Below are 15,688 nucleotides of genomic sequence, written 5' to 3'. Positions count from 1 at the left end.
TCTTCGATTTCCCCCGTAGAAACTTGGGGAACGTGAGAAGCTCCGGAGGGGGCCGTGACCTGTGTTCCACCGCGGCGTGAGGGAAATCCAGCGGGTGTCTGCGCTGCCGAGAAGCGTACGCGTGAGGTACGGACCTGGGCCTAAGACAAACCATAGGAAACCCATGTGCGTGCGTACGCTGACTGTTCTGGAGCTCTGCGGGGTCCACGTACTTCCGCAGCGTTGTGCGCTTTCCGCCCACGGCGGCCTCTGCGCAGACTTGTGAGCAGGTGAGGGCAAACCCCCGTTCGTGGCAACAGCTGCAGAAAGCTGCTTGCCATCGCCTCTGTTCTGGCATGAATTGCTCTCTGTCATTTCGCATTGTATATTGCTGAAAAGTGCTTTCTGGTCAAGTAGTGTTGCTTCAAATTGTGCCCCTCCCAACATGCTTGATGTTTGGCCTGATCTACAGGCAAAAGGAGTGAGACAAATCAAAAACCGTACTCTTATAAATTCCCTTTTAGCCTGTTCACCACCGCTGTCAGGAGGCACCCGGAGAAAAGCAGTCCCTTTTGCTCGGTCGTTTATCGCGTATTCAGATGCTGCACTCACACCACGCTTGCTTACCTTTGAGGCAGGAATTAATCGTCTTAATTTCTCCCCATTTTGACCCCTTTTTTTAAATTGGAGTGAAACTGTTTGGAACTACGAGGCGGACTTAGCCATCCGTTTCCTGGGGGATCCGAAATAGGAGCCAGGTGCCTCCTGACAGCAGCTTTACGAGACAGAAAGGTTTTTGTGTTTGGGTTTTTTTTTCCTTTTGTCAGCAGTGACTCCGAAACTGTAGCAAATGCTGCACTAGAGTACAAACTCAAGAGCTTGGTCACAGACTCTCTGTGAGCCACACAGCTCACATCTGACTGGCAGGTACTAAATGTAAACAATTTTGGGGTGCTTTTTGGGGGTGGGGGGTGGGAGTTTGTGGGCGGTGACTTTGACCAAAAGTAAAATCTTGCTCTTGTACTGCAGCCAGCTTACGATTTTCCAGAGAGACACAAGAGAGGGATCACTTTAGCGCAACAGAGATATGGAAAATGTAAATAAAGGCGTTGTGTCTTACCAGGGCACGCACACGTAACAGGAACAGGATAGCGGTGTCGAGTCAGACGTGCGTGCTCTGCGTGGGCTTGGGGTAGGTTAGCCTGGTGCCATGCGTTGCCGGTCCCTCTTGAAGCACAGAACTTTTGAAAGTATTACTTTAAACTTGGCCTCTAATTGAGGATTGGCACTTACCTAAACTATCGGGGGCACCATTTTTGGGTGGCTTCTTGTAAAGAAGGAAGCAGCCTGGTTTTGGTGCCAGTAGGCTATCTCTAGCAGATGCGATCTTGCAAGTGGAAAGATGCTCCAAACAACTAGGATAATCCTAGGATTTTTTTGTTGTTGGGGTTTTTTTTGGGGGGTTTTCTTTTTGTTTGTTTTTTTTGTTGTTGTTGTTTTTGTTTTTGTTTTTGTTTGGTTTTTTTGTTGTTTTTTTGTTGTTGTTGTTTGGTTGGTTTTTTTCCCCTACCCAGAAGTAAGGAGCGTGTCTAAATCTTGGCTTCCTGAGATCGCTTGCGAGCTCCTGTTTTTGCTGGTCACATACCAGCCTTCACATTCATGCATTAGTTGGAGCCTTCAGCGAAGAGCCCGAGGTCAGATACTTGCTGTGGCAAATGAACGATGTGTTCTGCAGCTCTCCCTGGCGGGTCTGGAGGCACCACACGAGATGCAGCCTCAGAGCTGGCCGGGGGCTGTGCGGGTGCCGCGAGTCCCCAGCCGGCTCTGGCGCTGGTCTCGGGGTGCGGGCCCACAGGAGCGCGCTGCAGTCGCTGCAGGGCTTTTCCCAAAGGGAGGGGGGCGGGTTGGTCTCAAATTTGTGCTTCAATTGCCAGAATGAGATGGGAGCATCTTTCCTTTGCCTTCTGTGACTTTTTTGTGGGTAAGAACAGGGAAGTTCAACATGAATTCATGTTGTGTACGTGTTGGTATCAAATCATCTCATTCTGATCTTTTGTTCTTTATTTTTACTTGGGTTGGGGGAGGGCGTCTGCTCCAAGGATTTAAAAATGCTTCCACGCTTGGGTTTTTCTCGTGACCGATAGGATGCAGACCGCAGCAGACGGCTGTCCTGCCTTGGTTTCAGCCGTAGAGGTTACGGAGATGCCACGCCACGTCTCCCGAGCTGCTGTTGCAGCGGTTCCTGTCCTGGTGCTGGACTGTGCAGTGCCACTGGGGCCGAGCAGCCGCTGCTCTGCGAGGACAGAGTGAGTTTTGTTCCCAGGGGCTGTGGCGGAGCAGCCGCCGTGGTCGAGGTTGGGCAGCAGGAGCCCACGCAGGGAGTTTTCTGATGACTCTGAGCTTCGGGTCCATCTCTTATGCATCGCAGTTTGTGTTCGTCACAAACCTGCTCTCTGGACCAGCGGGCGTGCACCCCATCTTCCGAGGGAGGCGGTGGCCCATGCTCCTCTAGGTTTTGTTCCGTTCACCTTTGTGTTGCTACAATGTCCCGATGTGGAAGCATTGTTAAATCCTGCTGTGGACAAGCTAGGGAAGGGTAAGGAGGGGTGGGGGGAGGGATGGGTCTATTAAGATACAGCCTCGCTGTATTTTAACCAATAACTACGGAGAAGGGGTGTCAGGAGAAGAAATTAGTCACTGTTCCCTTTATTGAAAGAAACTGGAACTTTTATTTCAAGAAAAAAAAATATTTGCAATCCAGGTGGAAGATTAAAATCCACCGGTCCCTGGTCAAGAGGTTGTTATTCTTACTGTTAACCAGCAAACAGCGTATGGATTAGTCCTTGACAACATTCAGGGGAGGGCGGGGAAAATTGGCTTTCTGTTAAATCGGTAATTGGCAAACTCTCCAGCGGAGCTCAGGTTTTGTTGAGAGCGTGTTTCTCTGGCTGTACATGCGTCACAGCACTTGACTTGTGAAGAGCTTCATGAGTTCCGAGTGCAAAAATGATGAATGGTAAAATCCTGGTTTTGTTGATTAAACTCAATAAAAGCTCCCTGGAACTCCACATTGGTCTTGGTTTTTCTTTTACCTGCATGAAAAGCCTGCTGTCTTCTTCCTAGAGAAGCCCCAGTGTGAGGCGGATGCTCGCAACGAGCTTTGGAGGGAGGCCTTGAGAAGAGGACTCGGTCTTGATAAGCAGCAAGGCTGGCGTGCAGCCGCAGGAGGCGTCCTCTGTCCATTGCACCCTCAAACCGAGGGTTCAGTGCTCTGCTGTCCCCTCCCGGCTCGGGCTGACTTCACCTGGTGCCTGGTTCCGGCGCCAAAAGAGCCTCGAGCTCGACACGGGGCGCTCCTGGAAGAGGCCAGAATGGTGTGGCAGAAGTCTGCTAGGGCTCCATCTTCATGTCTTTCCATGGGAGTCACCCCCGAGCTCTGCCTTGGTGGCTGCTTGTGCTCCAGGAAGCGCTGGTGTGTGCGGTGGTGCTGGCTTCTTCCCCTCACAGGCAGGGTCACCCCCGTGAGTGTCTTCTGGAGGCAAGAGTGGGCGTGCTGTGCGATGGGTGCTTCTGGCGGGGTGACTCGTGGCTCAGCTGAGGTTCCATGTGTGAAGGGTGCACTGCTATTTCTCACATCTAAGGAAAAGCTGCTGCCACCCTTCTGCCTATGCATTAGTGGTGTATTCCTGACCTGTGGACGGTTCTCTTGGTGCAACCAGAGCAGCTGAGCGCAATCAGCAGTTAAAACAAGGAGCAAGGTAAGAGCTGTGTGGGGATCTGTGTGGAAGAGGTCTTCTAAAACGTACCTGGCACATACAGCTGTAGTGCAGTGTGAACATTTCATGGCCGATGTCAAAAGTGAGACCGCAGCTTTTGATCAGAGAGCTCTGGAGGCCATTGGATGGAGGGAAAGGGTTCAAAGGACTTCTTGAACCTCAAGCTGGCAGTGTTGTGAAAGCTCTGAAAACGGTTGGTGAGCTGTGACCAAGGTGACAAAGTGACAGGGAACAGTGCGATACCATCCGGAGACTGGAGCTCGCTGGCTGATCTCTGGGAACCTTGAGGGCAATTGTCCAGCATAAACACAGCAGTAATTGTGTGTGCTGAGCTGCTGATTTGGTAGCTCATGGAGTTCTTCCGCCCCTTGGATTCTGTAGCCGGAGCTGGCTGGATTTGCAGTGACTGCACTCGAGCAGGGTCCAGGGTTGTGTGACACTGGAGACGTTTTTCTTTACTGGTCAGTGAAGAAAAGGGAATGAAGACTGGAAGGAAAGTAATTATGAAGGACAGTGACTTTTGCAGGCTTTTTAACATTCGTGTAGGTTGTTTTTGTTTCAGGTGGCTATGCTGTCACCTGCTCTCAGTCAGAAATTCCCTAGGCCAAAGCACAGGTGAGCCCCTGAAATCTGTCCAGCCAAAAGCCTAGCGATAAATTAAGTACTTGGAGTCTGGTTTAGAAGTGTAAACTGACAGCTCTGCCATGTCAGGAGCTCATGCGTCAGTATTTCAAGTGTGGGGGGGGCGGGGGGAAAGGCAGTGCTGCTGGAGGCCTGGGATGTACCAGCTTCACCAGGAAGGCTGCGGCTGGCCCTGATCTTGCGCAGGTGACTGCCCAGCAGGTAGTGCCAAAAATGGGGGCTGAAAGTAGGAGTCCACAATACACAGCAAGGACGGGTGCTACTGCACTGGGAGCCTTTGTCCTTCCTGCTGCAGCCTGCTCCTGGGACAGGCCTGGGGCTGTGCAGGGGCCTCCGTGTGCCAGCCCTGCCTGACGCTGCTGCTGGAAAATGAGGGGCGCTGCCTGCAGCAGGACTGGCTGGAGCACGGGCTGCTGCTTTCTGGGGACCCACAGGCGGAAGGTGCTGTTGTCAGCTTCAGGCCGGGCTGTGTGCTCCTATGTCCCTATACTGACATCCAATGCTGGGACAGGCCTGGGGCTGTGCAGGGGCCTCCGTGTGCCAGCCCTGCCTGACGCTGCTGCTGGAAAATGAGGGGCGCTGCCTGCAGCAGGACTGGCTGGAGCACGGGCTGCTGCTTTCTGGGGACCCACAGGCGGAAGGTGCTGTTGTCAGCTTCAGGCCGGGCTGTGTGCTCCTATGTCCCTATACTGACATCCAATGGGGTTGTGTCCCTGTGGCCAGCAGCTGCCCCCCTCCCCCCTCCCCTCCTTTTGCCCCATTCCCACCTGCCCTCTGTGGGGGCGCAGTCACTGCAGGGCCTGGCAGCCCGCGGGGCTGATGGGCTGCGCTGCATCAGGCTGCAGATGCCTGCCAGGCTGTACTGGGCACAGCTGAAGCAGAGTTTGTGCTCTCCGTAGCAGCCCATGCTGTGTTTTGGATTTGTGACTAGAATCATGTTGGTAACACACCGGTGTACACGCTTGTGCAGTGCTGAGATTCTCTTTTGTCTCTTTTCCCTGCCACCCCCTTGCCCCCAGCAAGCAAGCTGGGGCTGCACAAGAACGTGGGAGGGGGCACAGCTGGGACAGCTGACTGCAACTCAATGAAGGGCTATTCCGTGCTCTATGATGATGTGCTCAGCAGTGAAGGCTGTGAGCAAGGAGGGAGCCGTGTTTGCAGTTATGGTTTGTATGTCTTCCCAAGGAAGTTTTACATGTGCTGAGGCCCTGCTTTCCAGGAAGGGGCCTGCTGATGGGAAGTAGTGAATAAATACCTTAGTTTGCTTTGCTTGTGTGTACAGCTTTGCCTCACCTACTATACTGTTTTTATTTTGAACCACAGCTTTTCATGTTTTACTCTTTCACAACTCTCCCCATCCTGCTAGGGGGAGGACTGTGCTCAGCCGGCCGACAGAGTGACCATACCGCACAGGTGCACGATCAAGGTGGGTGTCTCAAGGCAGAGCCTGCACTGATGCTGCTTCAGGCTCCTTGACAAGGACATGCCACACTATGAGCCTGCCATTAATTACTCTCTTGAAGTACCCTCCCTGCCCTATTGGCAGTGGTGTGTGTGTGTGTGGCCCCAATCAAGGCCCATTGTGACAATGCTGAAGCAGCAGACTTGGTTGGAGACTGCCCAGCACCTCCCGGGCCTGTACGAGCCCCATCCAACCTGGCCTTGAACACTTCCAGGGACAGGGCGTCCACAGCTTCTCTGAGCATCCTGTGCCCGTGCCTCACCACCCTGACATTAAAGAATGTCTTTCTAAGATAGAACGCAGACCTCCCCTCTTTCAGTTTAAAACTCTTGCCCTCACCCTATCGCTACCCGCCCTTGCGAACACTCCCGTCCCCGCTTTCCCGTAGCCCCTTCGGGGGCGGGAGCCGCTGTGTGCGCTGCCTCGTGATCTGACGGGGCGGGGAAACCGGTCACGTGACAAGCGAGGGGGCGCGGCACTTGTCCAAGATGGCGGCGTACTTGCAGTGGCGGCGCTTCGTTTCTTTGACAGAGAGACGGTGAAGGAGCCGCTGGGGCCAGATGGGGCTGGTGGGAAGCCCTTCGCGTTACCCACGGGCATCGCAGTCTGCGACTCGGGCCGGGGAAGCCTCGTGTTCGGGGATATCCTGCGCGGCGGCGGGAGGTGGCGGTGCCGGCCTGCCGCTTTGGCCTGTGCGGGGTGCGGCGGGGCCGGGGAGCCCCTCGCTGGGTTGCCCTGCGGAAGCGCGTTTACTGCAGCCTTACCAGACGAGAAGCAGGCGTTAAGGTTCTGGATTCTGGGAGGATTTGGGGCTTTTTCCTCAAATTTTGTGGGTTTTGTGGTTTTTGCCTCTGTGTGCCTTAACTGTGGTCTACATATGGAAGGTCAGATTTGGTTTTTGCCTCGCTCTCTTCAACTCAGCAGTTTCCAGGCTTACAAGCTCAGGGTAACACATCTGTACCAGCTGAAGCAGCACAGCATCTTGGTTTCTGTTGGTGAGGATGAAGAAGGCATTAACCCCTTGGTAAGTCAAATGGCAAAGAGAGGAAAATGCATTTGTATTATGAGTCTTAAGACTGCTGCGATTACCTTAGTTAACCTTCTTTAACTTAAACAATGTGCTCATTCTGGGCACTGTTACAGTTGATGCCAGGCATTAGTCTCCTAATACCTCACACTTTGCGTATGCCAGATCATTGTTATTTGTAGGTTAAAGTCTGGAACCTGGAGAAACGTGATGGTGGCAATCCTCTTTGCACACGAATTTTTCCAGCGATACCGGGTAACAAGCCCACAGTTGTATCCTGCCTGACTGTCCATGAGAATCTTAATTTCATGGCTATTGGTAAGTAAAACTGATCTGCAATAGCTTACGTTACGGTCTTTATTCAGATGTCACGAAAACCAATACATAGCACAAAAGTCAGCATAGAACATCCTGACAGTCTTTCCTCTTGCATAGTTTCTATGTTATTCTCACAGAGAGATAGTGTATCCTTCACTGTTGGAGAGCTTGAGAAGATAACTACGTGTTTAGCCCGAGTCTGTATAAATTGCACTAATAACTTTGATACTTAAAAGGGAAGCACTTCTTTTTAGTTGATGCCATCTTTTCTCACCAGTCAGGAAGGTTACACATTTATTGATCTGAGTACTAAATCTAGCTTTTGTTGTAGTACTGGAAAAAACGTAGGTTTTGTGATAGCCAATGTTGGAGAGAGATTTTTTTTTTTTTCAAGCGCTGTATAACAACCTTTTTTTTTTAAAACAAAAAGACAGTTTGCCTTCTGGCATTTAACCATTCCTTTGTAATATTTCTTGCTTAACTTTGGACAGAATAGGAGCAGCAATGTTGGGAGATTACAGGCATTTTCAGTGAGTCGGTCCCAGCACCGAAGTCAAAAAGCTTTCCGTACGCGTGTTGTGGCCTTCCACCGTGGGACAACTTGTAGGACTGGGGCTGTCGGCAAGCTGGGAAAAGTGCACCTTTTACTCTCTTTGGCAAATCTCCCTCTAGCCCTTCTGTAGCGTGGAGTCTGTTTTGAATCAGCCATTAGAGTTAAAAGGATAGTTACAATTGGTGGCTGAGAAAGGTATTTCTAAAACCAAATACAGACAGACTCAAACAGTAACCTGTGAGCAAGGTTGTGTGTCGGAAGACAGTTGAACCTTGCTGAATGGTGACATCCTGTGTGCAGTCGGGTGACACAGCTGACCCGTAACACGAGTCATCGGGGGTGGTTTGGCATGTACTGCTACAAGCCTATTAATACCTTGCTGGCAAGCAAGGTGGTGTCACTCAGCAGAGCTGCCCTAACTTACACTGCATAATGTTTCAGGTGTGCCACATATGTAACGGTTTAGTCTGTCCCCTTCGCCAGGTTTTGCCGATGGCAGTGTCGTACTTACAAAAGGAGACATAACTCGAGACCGGCACAGTAAGACCCAGATCCTACACGAAGGCAGTTACCCAGTTACTGGCCTTGCTTTTCGACAGTCTGGCAAAACAACGCATCTATTTGTGGTGACTACAGAGAACATCCAGGTGGGAAGTTAACTGGTAAAAATGAGACTCTGACTTGCAAATTGCATTGGCTTCAGAGTCTGGTTTGGAGCGATCCCCAAAACCTTGTATTTCTTCTGTAGACTTACATGCTTTCGGTGAAAGACTATCCCCACTTGGAGCTGGACACGCATGGCTGTGGACTGCGCTGTTCGTCTCTCAGCGACCCCTCCCAGGATCTCCAGTTCATTGTGGCAGGAAACGAATGTGTGTACCTTTATCAACCGGATGAACGTGGCCCCTGCTTTGCCTTCGAGGGACAGAAGCTGATTGTTCACTGGTATCGGGGGTACCTCATCATTGTCTCCAAGGACCGGAAGACTTCTCCAAAGTAGGGCTTCTTGGAACAGATGAGTTCTGTTTGCTCTTGCATCTTCCTGCTTTCCCTTGGGGGTTGATTGAGTCTTTGCCAGAGGTCTTTAAGGTTCATCCAGACCCATATATTGATTAATTTTGGTTGTGAGAGTAGCACGCTTAAGTGTCCTGATCAAGCGGGACTTTTTTCCTGTCCTGTGGATTGCTCAGTCTAATATGTAGATGGAATTTGTGTATGACTGCACAGTGTTGTGCCTCTGGGTCCACTTAGTTTAGTCGCCCAAATGAGCCCCATTTGTCTGGCTCTCTGGACATCTCTAGTTTGCCTAGGTATCAAGAATTCCAGTTGTGCTCTCCTTCTTTCCTAAAACTTTACTCTGCTCTCCAGGTCGGAGTTTGCTGGGAATGAGGCACAGAATTCGGACAAACAAGTCCTGAATATCTATGACTTGTGCAACAAATTCATTGCCTACAGCTCGATCTTTGATGATGTAGTGGATGTCTTAGCAGAGTGGGGTTCTCTGTATGTCCTGACCAGAGACGGGAAGATTCACGTACTGCAGGAGAAGGATACGCAAACCAAACTCGAGGCACGTAAATCTGTTCTGTTATTAGACTCTGCCTTATGTCTGCAAGATTGTATTTGCTTTGCAGATTGAGAAGTCAAACTGTCCAGGTAAGCGAGTTACTTTACAAACGACCTGATGGCTTTTCATTGTAACCACCATTAGAAGGCATTTTGTATTTAAAAGCCCGAGCACGCATATGCATACAGCACCAAAAAGAAGAAACAACTTGTTTTCCGGGTGCGTTTGAAGGTCTTTTGCAGGGTGGTATTTCCCTCATTCTGCCCTTACTATGTGTTTAACAGATGCTGTTCAGGAAGAACTTGTTTGAAATGGCCATCAACCTGGCCAAGAGCCACCACTTGGACAGCGATGGTTTGTCAGAGATTTTCCGGCAGTACGGCGATCATCTGTATAACAAGGGGAACCATGACGGAGCCATCCAGCAGTATATCCGGTAAGCAAGGGGTCCTCTGGAGCCACGATGGTGTAGTACAGATAGGGGCTACCGAGGCCTTGATTTCTGTTCCAGCCCAGGGATAAAAACAAACAAACCAACCAAAAAAAAGCAGAATGACTTGAGGTGAAAACTCTGCCAGTAGAGAGAAACATGTCAGTGAGATCACAAGTCTCAGAAAACATTGCTTGAAAATTGCTCTGTAGTCGTTAGGGTAAACTTCTCCTCTTTGATCATATTTTACCATGAATAATGAAGGCACACTGGGATGGAGTGGGACCTGATGATGCCATTGTGTTCAAGGGATCGCCGTAGGTAAAATGAATGATGTGATTTGACAGTGCATGGCAGCCTTCTTGGAAAATGCCCAAATGGCTTAGTGTCAGTTTTGAAACATCTCGAGTTTTTTGAAACATGGAGCAGCCTGTTTCGAGGCTTATTGAAAACAACTTCATGTTCGGTCTCTTTAAAACGCCACAAAGCGTTATGTTCACACAGAACCGAAACTTCGGAGTCCCGATGACTCGTCGAGAGTCGGCGTGTGTATTATCATCAGCTTGCGTTATGTGTCAGGATAACTGTGGCTAAACCGCTCTGTGCAGGCCCGAGTGTTTAGATTTGATTTTGAGTTATGTGACTGAAATGAAGGAACAAGTAGCTTTTGTTCCCCTTTTTTTGGACTTTCCAGATAGCTGTGATCAGAGCATAGTCTGTCTTCTTGCCACCTCCTTTAAAGGCGGCTTACGGTTAGGGTTAGGGTTAGGGTTAGGGTTAGCATGCCTCCTTGCATGCTGTCACCGTCGCCCCAGTCGTGGCCTTTGTAAGAAGGTCGGTTGTTTCACCATGCACACAGATGGGTGGTCTTGTGCCAGAGCTAATTGTTGCTTCCGGTGCGTAGCTGAGTGGTCTCGGGTGGGTTGATGGCTGGTGACGTTCAGGAGTCAAGTTTTAACTTGCTGGGTGTTCCGTGTCCTGTAACGTGACTCTTCCCCTCCCAGAACTATAGGGAAGCTGGAACCGTCTTATGTTATTCGGAAATTCCTGGACGCTCAGCGTATCCACAACCTCACTGCTTATCTGCAGACGCTCCACCTGCAGTCCTTGGCCAATGCAGAGCACACTACGCCCCTGTTGAATTGCTACCGCACTACGCGCCTGCTGAATTGCTATACCAAGCTCAAGGACAGCTCCAAACTGGAGGAGTTCATTAAGGTACTGGGGGAAGGCAACATCATGCCAAGTCTTTATCTCCGCAACATAATTAAAAAGGGGTAGCAGTGACTTTGTAAATTGGCTCATGTGGGGTTGTTGAGAGAAAATAGTGGATTTGTCTCTCGGTACCTTTGGTTTTGCTCTTGTATTTCCGAGCTCTTGGTTGCATTTGCAGCTTGGCTGGCTTGCCATCTGAGTTGAGAGCACGCTGGCTTTTGCTGGTGTGGCCGCCAGGCTGACGAGAGGTGGTTAGACTTCTTCCTTTCTGTACGTGTGACCTTTCGATTGCGTGAAAGCTGCCAGGTTGTTCCTGCTCTGTCCTTCCTCTCCTGAGAGAAATGCTCGCTGCTTGTGGGCTATGAGAACGTTGCTGAAAGGCCATCTTTCTGCTTCTTTTCTTGTAGACGAGTGAGAGTGAGGTCCGTTTTGACGTGGAAACGGCGATCAAGGTGCTTCGTCAAGCGGGTTACTACTCCCACGCTGTGTACCTGGCAGAGAAGCACGCGCATCACGAATGGTACCTCAAAATCCAGCTGGAAGACATCAAAGTGAGAAGATGTTCTCGCTCCCATGTTCTTGCTGGGGAGAACACCACTTCCCTAGTCCCCTCTCTCGCAAGAATGCCATTTCACTGACCTCCTCCCTGCGTCCTGACGGGGCTGCTGAGGCAGCGTCGACCACACCCGCCGCCACTCGTGTGTTGGTATTTGCCTTGTGGGGTCGACTAAGGGTGTGCACATCAGAGGGGCTTCGTTGTTCTGTTTCAGATGTGGCTTTTTACAGAGTCCTTTAAGAGGAGTTGTTGGTGAGACAGTGTTGTACATTGCGTGCTTGTTCCCCTGGCCCCCAGCCGGTCCTCCTGCCTGAGGAGGAAAACAAGCAGGAATAGTGAACTAGGTGATAATTCAGAGCAAATGGTGTTTAAGGCGTACTCTCAGCATGTCCTCAGTGCCTTCTGCCCTGACGTCAAAATGGAGAGCAGAGATTCATGCTGTGTGACTTTGTGTGCTTACTCACTGCCCCCCCTCTCTGCTGCCTCCACAGAACTACCAAGAGGCTTTGTGCTATATCGGAAAGCTGCCTTTTGATCAGGCAGAGAGTAACATGAAGCGGTATGGTAAAATCCTGATGCACCACGTCCCTAACGAGACCACAGAATTGCTGAAGATCCTTTGCACTGATTACCGGCCGTCAGGAGACAACGAGGGCACTGGGATCCTGGAAGGGAAAAAGGTACTGTTTGCACCCAGTGAGAGTTGTTGCTCTTGAGTAGTAACTTCACAGCAAGCGAATCCTCCTGTGTGCCCTGTGGCGCAGGCCAGAAGTTTTGGGTATGATGAGAAGCTCTATCCTGGTAGTCCCAGGGACAAGAGACTGCTTAAAGCTATCGCTTGGAACCGACTGCTGCTGTAATCGGCAGCCCGTGCTCTCTCTGTTGCATCACGGACTCTGGAGACGAGCGCTTAGCGTGGCAGGGAGGAAACATCAGTCTGACTGTGATTGATCTGGGTGCTTGACTTTTTCTGGCTGTGTTACAGGCCAATTCGGAAGAGTTCATTCCAATCTTTGCAAACAACTCCCGAGAACTGAAGGCTTTTCTGGAGCACATGACTGAGGTGCAGGCTGACTCCCCACAGGGCGTCTACGACACTTTACTGGAACTTCGGCTCCAGAACTGGGCGCATGAACAAGACGAGCAGGTTTGAGCTCCTCTGGCTTTGTGTTTTGAGAGGGAGACTTGGTGTCTTTGAATCCTGTTAGCCCATAACCTTTCCAGATGGCCATTGATAACATGAGGCAAGACGTATGCTGTGCTGGACAAACGGCACAGAAATGGGAAAGCAGCCTTTCAGCGAGGCTGGGCTTGGTTTGCATGAATCTCACTAAGAACAGATTCCAGACAATACCGCCTTTGTGGGCAGATGCCTCTCCCACAAAAATAGCTCTCTTTGCTTGCCTTTGTCTCTGAGGATGCGGGCTGTTTGGGCAAAAGAAATCGCGTCCTGCTTGCTTAAAAGGGACAGAGGGCAAACGGCAAAACTGTCCTTCTCGTTGAAAGAGCTGCCAATCGCTGTCAGCTCTGTGCAAAATGTTCTCTGTGTGCGTGCATGTTGCTCTCCCTGACCTCTCCCCTTTCTCTGTAGGTCAAGGAGAAGCTGCACAATGAAGCCCTCACCCTCCTGAAGAGCGGAAGGTTCAAAACGGTCTTTGATAAGGCCTTGGTCTTATGTCAGATGCACAATTTCAAGGATGGTGTCCTCTACCTGTATGAGCAGGGCAAACTGTGAGTGTTGCTCTTGTCTGTCGAGTCCTCCCCCTATCCCCAGTCCCCCGCTGCAGGGATTTCTGAACCATTCACGTTGGTGCCTTACAATGCTAAGGACCTCTTTAAGATCTCTAGATGGGAACTGTAGATCATTGTTCAGCTGAAAATATCTCATCAGAGCAGGGCAGTTAGGTCTGTCATTCACTCTCTACCTGTCTTGGCTTCCGCGTCAGTGTCTGGGGACAGTGTGGTTGGGTGAAAACCTGGGGTCCCTGTAGCAACTTGGCAGGACCGGTGGATTGTTGCAGCTGATGAGTCTCTTTCTCTTGTAGTTTCCAGCAGATCATGCACTACCATATGCAGAACGAGCAGTACAAGAAGGTGATCGAGGTGTGCGAGTTGTATGGAGACCAAGAGGCTTGTCTCTGGGAACAGGCTCTCGGCTACTTTGCGCGGAAGGAGGAGGACTGCAAGGAGTATATTGCTGCGGTGCTGAAACACATTGAGAACAAGAATCTTATGCCTCCGCTGCTCGGTAACAATGACAGCTGGCACCCCCAGCAACCCCACAAAACCCAAACTAGTTTGTTTCACGCTCTGTAGATTAGAAAATGGAGAGAAATATCGGCACAGTTTGAGCCCACCACTCGAAGTAATAACCTGTGCTATGAGGAAAAGCGATGCCAGTCACAGCTCCCTAATTAGGGAAAAAGATGCGTGGTGTCAGTCGTAGACATGTCTGTCCCCCTTTTCTGTTTTGTCAGTGTGGGGAGCTGAAGGGCTTGCTGAAAGGCCTGCTGTCCCTTGGTGGAGAAGTTGGAATGGAATCCAACCCACTAGTTGCTTGCTTTGCCCCTTTTGGTCCGAGTTATCCAAACGTGCTTCTGTTCAGCCATTTCTGGAAGAGGTCAAAATGAAACCGAGTCTTTAAATGAGCTTCAAATGAGATTCAGTAGTAGTGCTGACTGCCTTTGCCTGCAAGTGGCCTTTTACAGGAAAGTGGTCTGCCCAGGTAGGACTAGCGTCGCTGCAGCTTTACTGCTAGTGTTTAAACTGCTGTCTCTGTTGCTCTCAGTTGTGCAGACCCTGGCTCATAACTCCACAGCCACGCTTTCTGTGATTAAGGATTATCTCGTCAACAAGCTGCAGAAGCAGAGCCGCCAGATAGAGCAGGATGAGCAGAGAATTCTGAAATACCGCGAAGAAACCACAAGGATCCGCCGCGAGATCGAAGAACTAAAAGCAAGGTGTGGGACTGCGCACTGTCTTGTCTTGCATAGGAGAGAACCATTGTTTTCTTTTATTAAAGAAAAATATACTTTGTCCTTCTCCCCCTTCTGCCTCCTCTCGCTCTCTCAGTCCCAAGATCTTTCAGAAGACCAAGTGTAGCATTTGCACCAGTGCCCTGGAGCTGCCTTCAGTCCACTTCCTGTGCGGTCACTCCTTCCACCAGCATTGCTTTGAAAGCTACTCGGAAAGCGATTCCGAATGTCCTACTTGCATGCCAGAGAATCGCAAGGTGATGGACATGATCCGAGCCCAGGAGCAGAAGAGAGATCTGCACGACCAGTTTCAGCATCAGGTAGGGTGACATCGCTGTTCTTGCCATGTTTCGATCAAGAGGGTTTAGATTAATTTACAGATCCACAGAGGCTGGTAAAGAAAGGTAGGACCAAGTCCGTTTTGTAAACAAGGTTACCTTGGCTGTGATTAATGAGGCATTAGGCCCTAGGGTGACCGTGTCATGTAGAGGGCGTGAAGAGCCCTCGATGCTCTCCAGAGATGACAGGGAAGCTATTCTCACCTGACCCTGAAATGGATCAAGACTACTGGTCAACTAGTTGTATAGAACAAACTGAAGAGAAAGGACAAAAAGTTGCGTGAATTGGAATGGGAACGGGATGGTGCAGTTGGGGTGCACCAAAGGTGTTGCATCTGCTTTGCATTTCCCAAGGTTGAAGTGGTGAAAGTGAGAACGGGGCATTAGCTAGAACGTGTTAATGCGTGTGGAAACTGGAGTAGCCGAGGCAGTCCCTTTCTTGCTTAAGAGTAGCGTTCGTTACATTTTTAATTAAGTGCGTGGCTCAAACATAGGACTGAAACAGGTGAGCAGCCAACGCCAGAAAGCCTTAGCAGAGGAAGCGGGTCAGGCAGAGCTTGCACTGAGCTAGCAGACTCCCCAAGGCGGTGCGGGCCGCTGCATCTCTTGTTACAGTGGTGGTGGGCGCAGGGTGCGAAAGGGGCGGAGCTGGAGGCCAGGGGCTCTCAGGGCTGGGCTGATGCGACTACTTTGTGTCTGGCAGCTCAAGTGTTCCAACGATGGCTTCTCCGTTGTGGCCGACTACTTTGGTCGAGGCGTCTTCAACAAGCTCACCCTCATCACGGACTTGCCCCCGGGAAAGGCGGCTACGACCATCGAGGCCGGCCTGCAGCGGGAGCTGCTCATCCAC

The 15,688-nt window shown here is 50.7% G+C and overlaps 1 protein-coding gene across 1 annotated transcript; it reads left to right on the top strand.

Moving 5' to 3' along the window:
• Positions 1 to 6,281: 6,281 nt before the first annotated feature.
• Positions 6,282 to 15,682, top strand: VPS11 (vacuolar protein sorting 11 homolog (S. cerevisiae); the record flags this gene model as incomplete). The annotated part of the gene is given in 17 exon segments (XM_010191786.1): positions 6,282 to 6,375; positions 6,378 to 6,500; positions 6,735 to 6,883; positions 7,069 to 7,204; positions 8,241 to 8,404; positions 8,506 to 8,753; positions 9,126 to 9,327; positions 9,609 to 9,760; positions 10,759 to 10,972; positions 11,377 to 11,520; positions 12,017 to 12,205; positions 12,511 to 12,672; positions 13,117 to 13,256; positions 13,571 to 13,773; positions 14,314 to 14,485; positions 14,598 to 14,820; positions 15,542 to 15,682. Coding segments are annotated over 17 exon segments (2,790 nt in total), but the record flags the coding sequence as incomplete, so codon positions are not given.
• Between the last annotated feature and the right edge of the window lie 6 nt (positions 15,683 to 15,688).

This window comes from Mesitornis unicolor, unplaced genomic scaffold, assembly GCF_000695765.1.
Source record: "Mesitornis unicolor isolate BGI_N332 unplaced genomic scaffold, ASM69576v1 scaffold9249, whole genome shotgun sequence".
Taxonomy (NCBI): domain Eukaryota; kingdom Metazoa; phylum Chordata; class Aves; order Mesitornithiformes; family Mesitornithidae; genus Mesitornis; species Mesitornis unicolor.
This window is presented reverse-complemented; position numbering and strand designations above follow the sequence as displayed.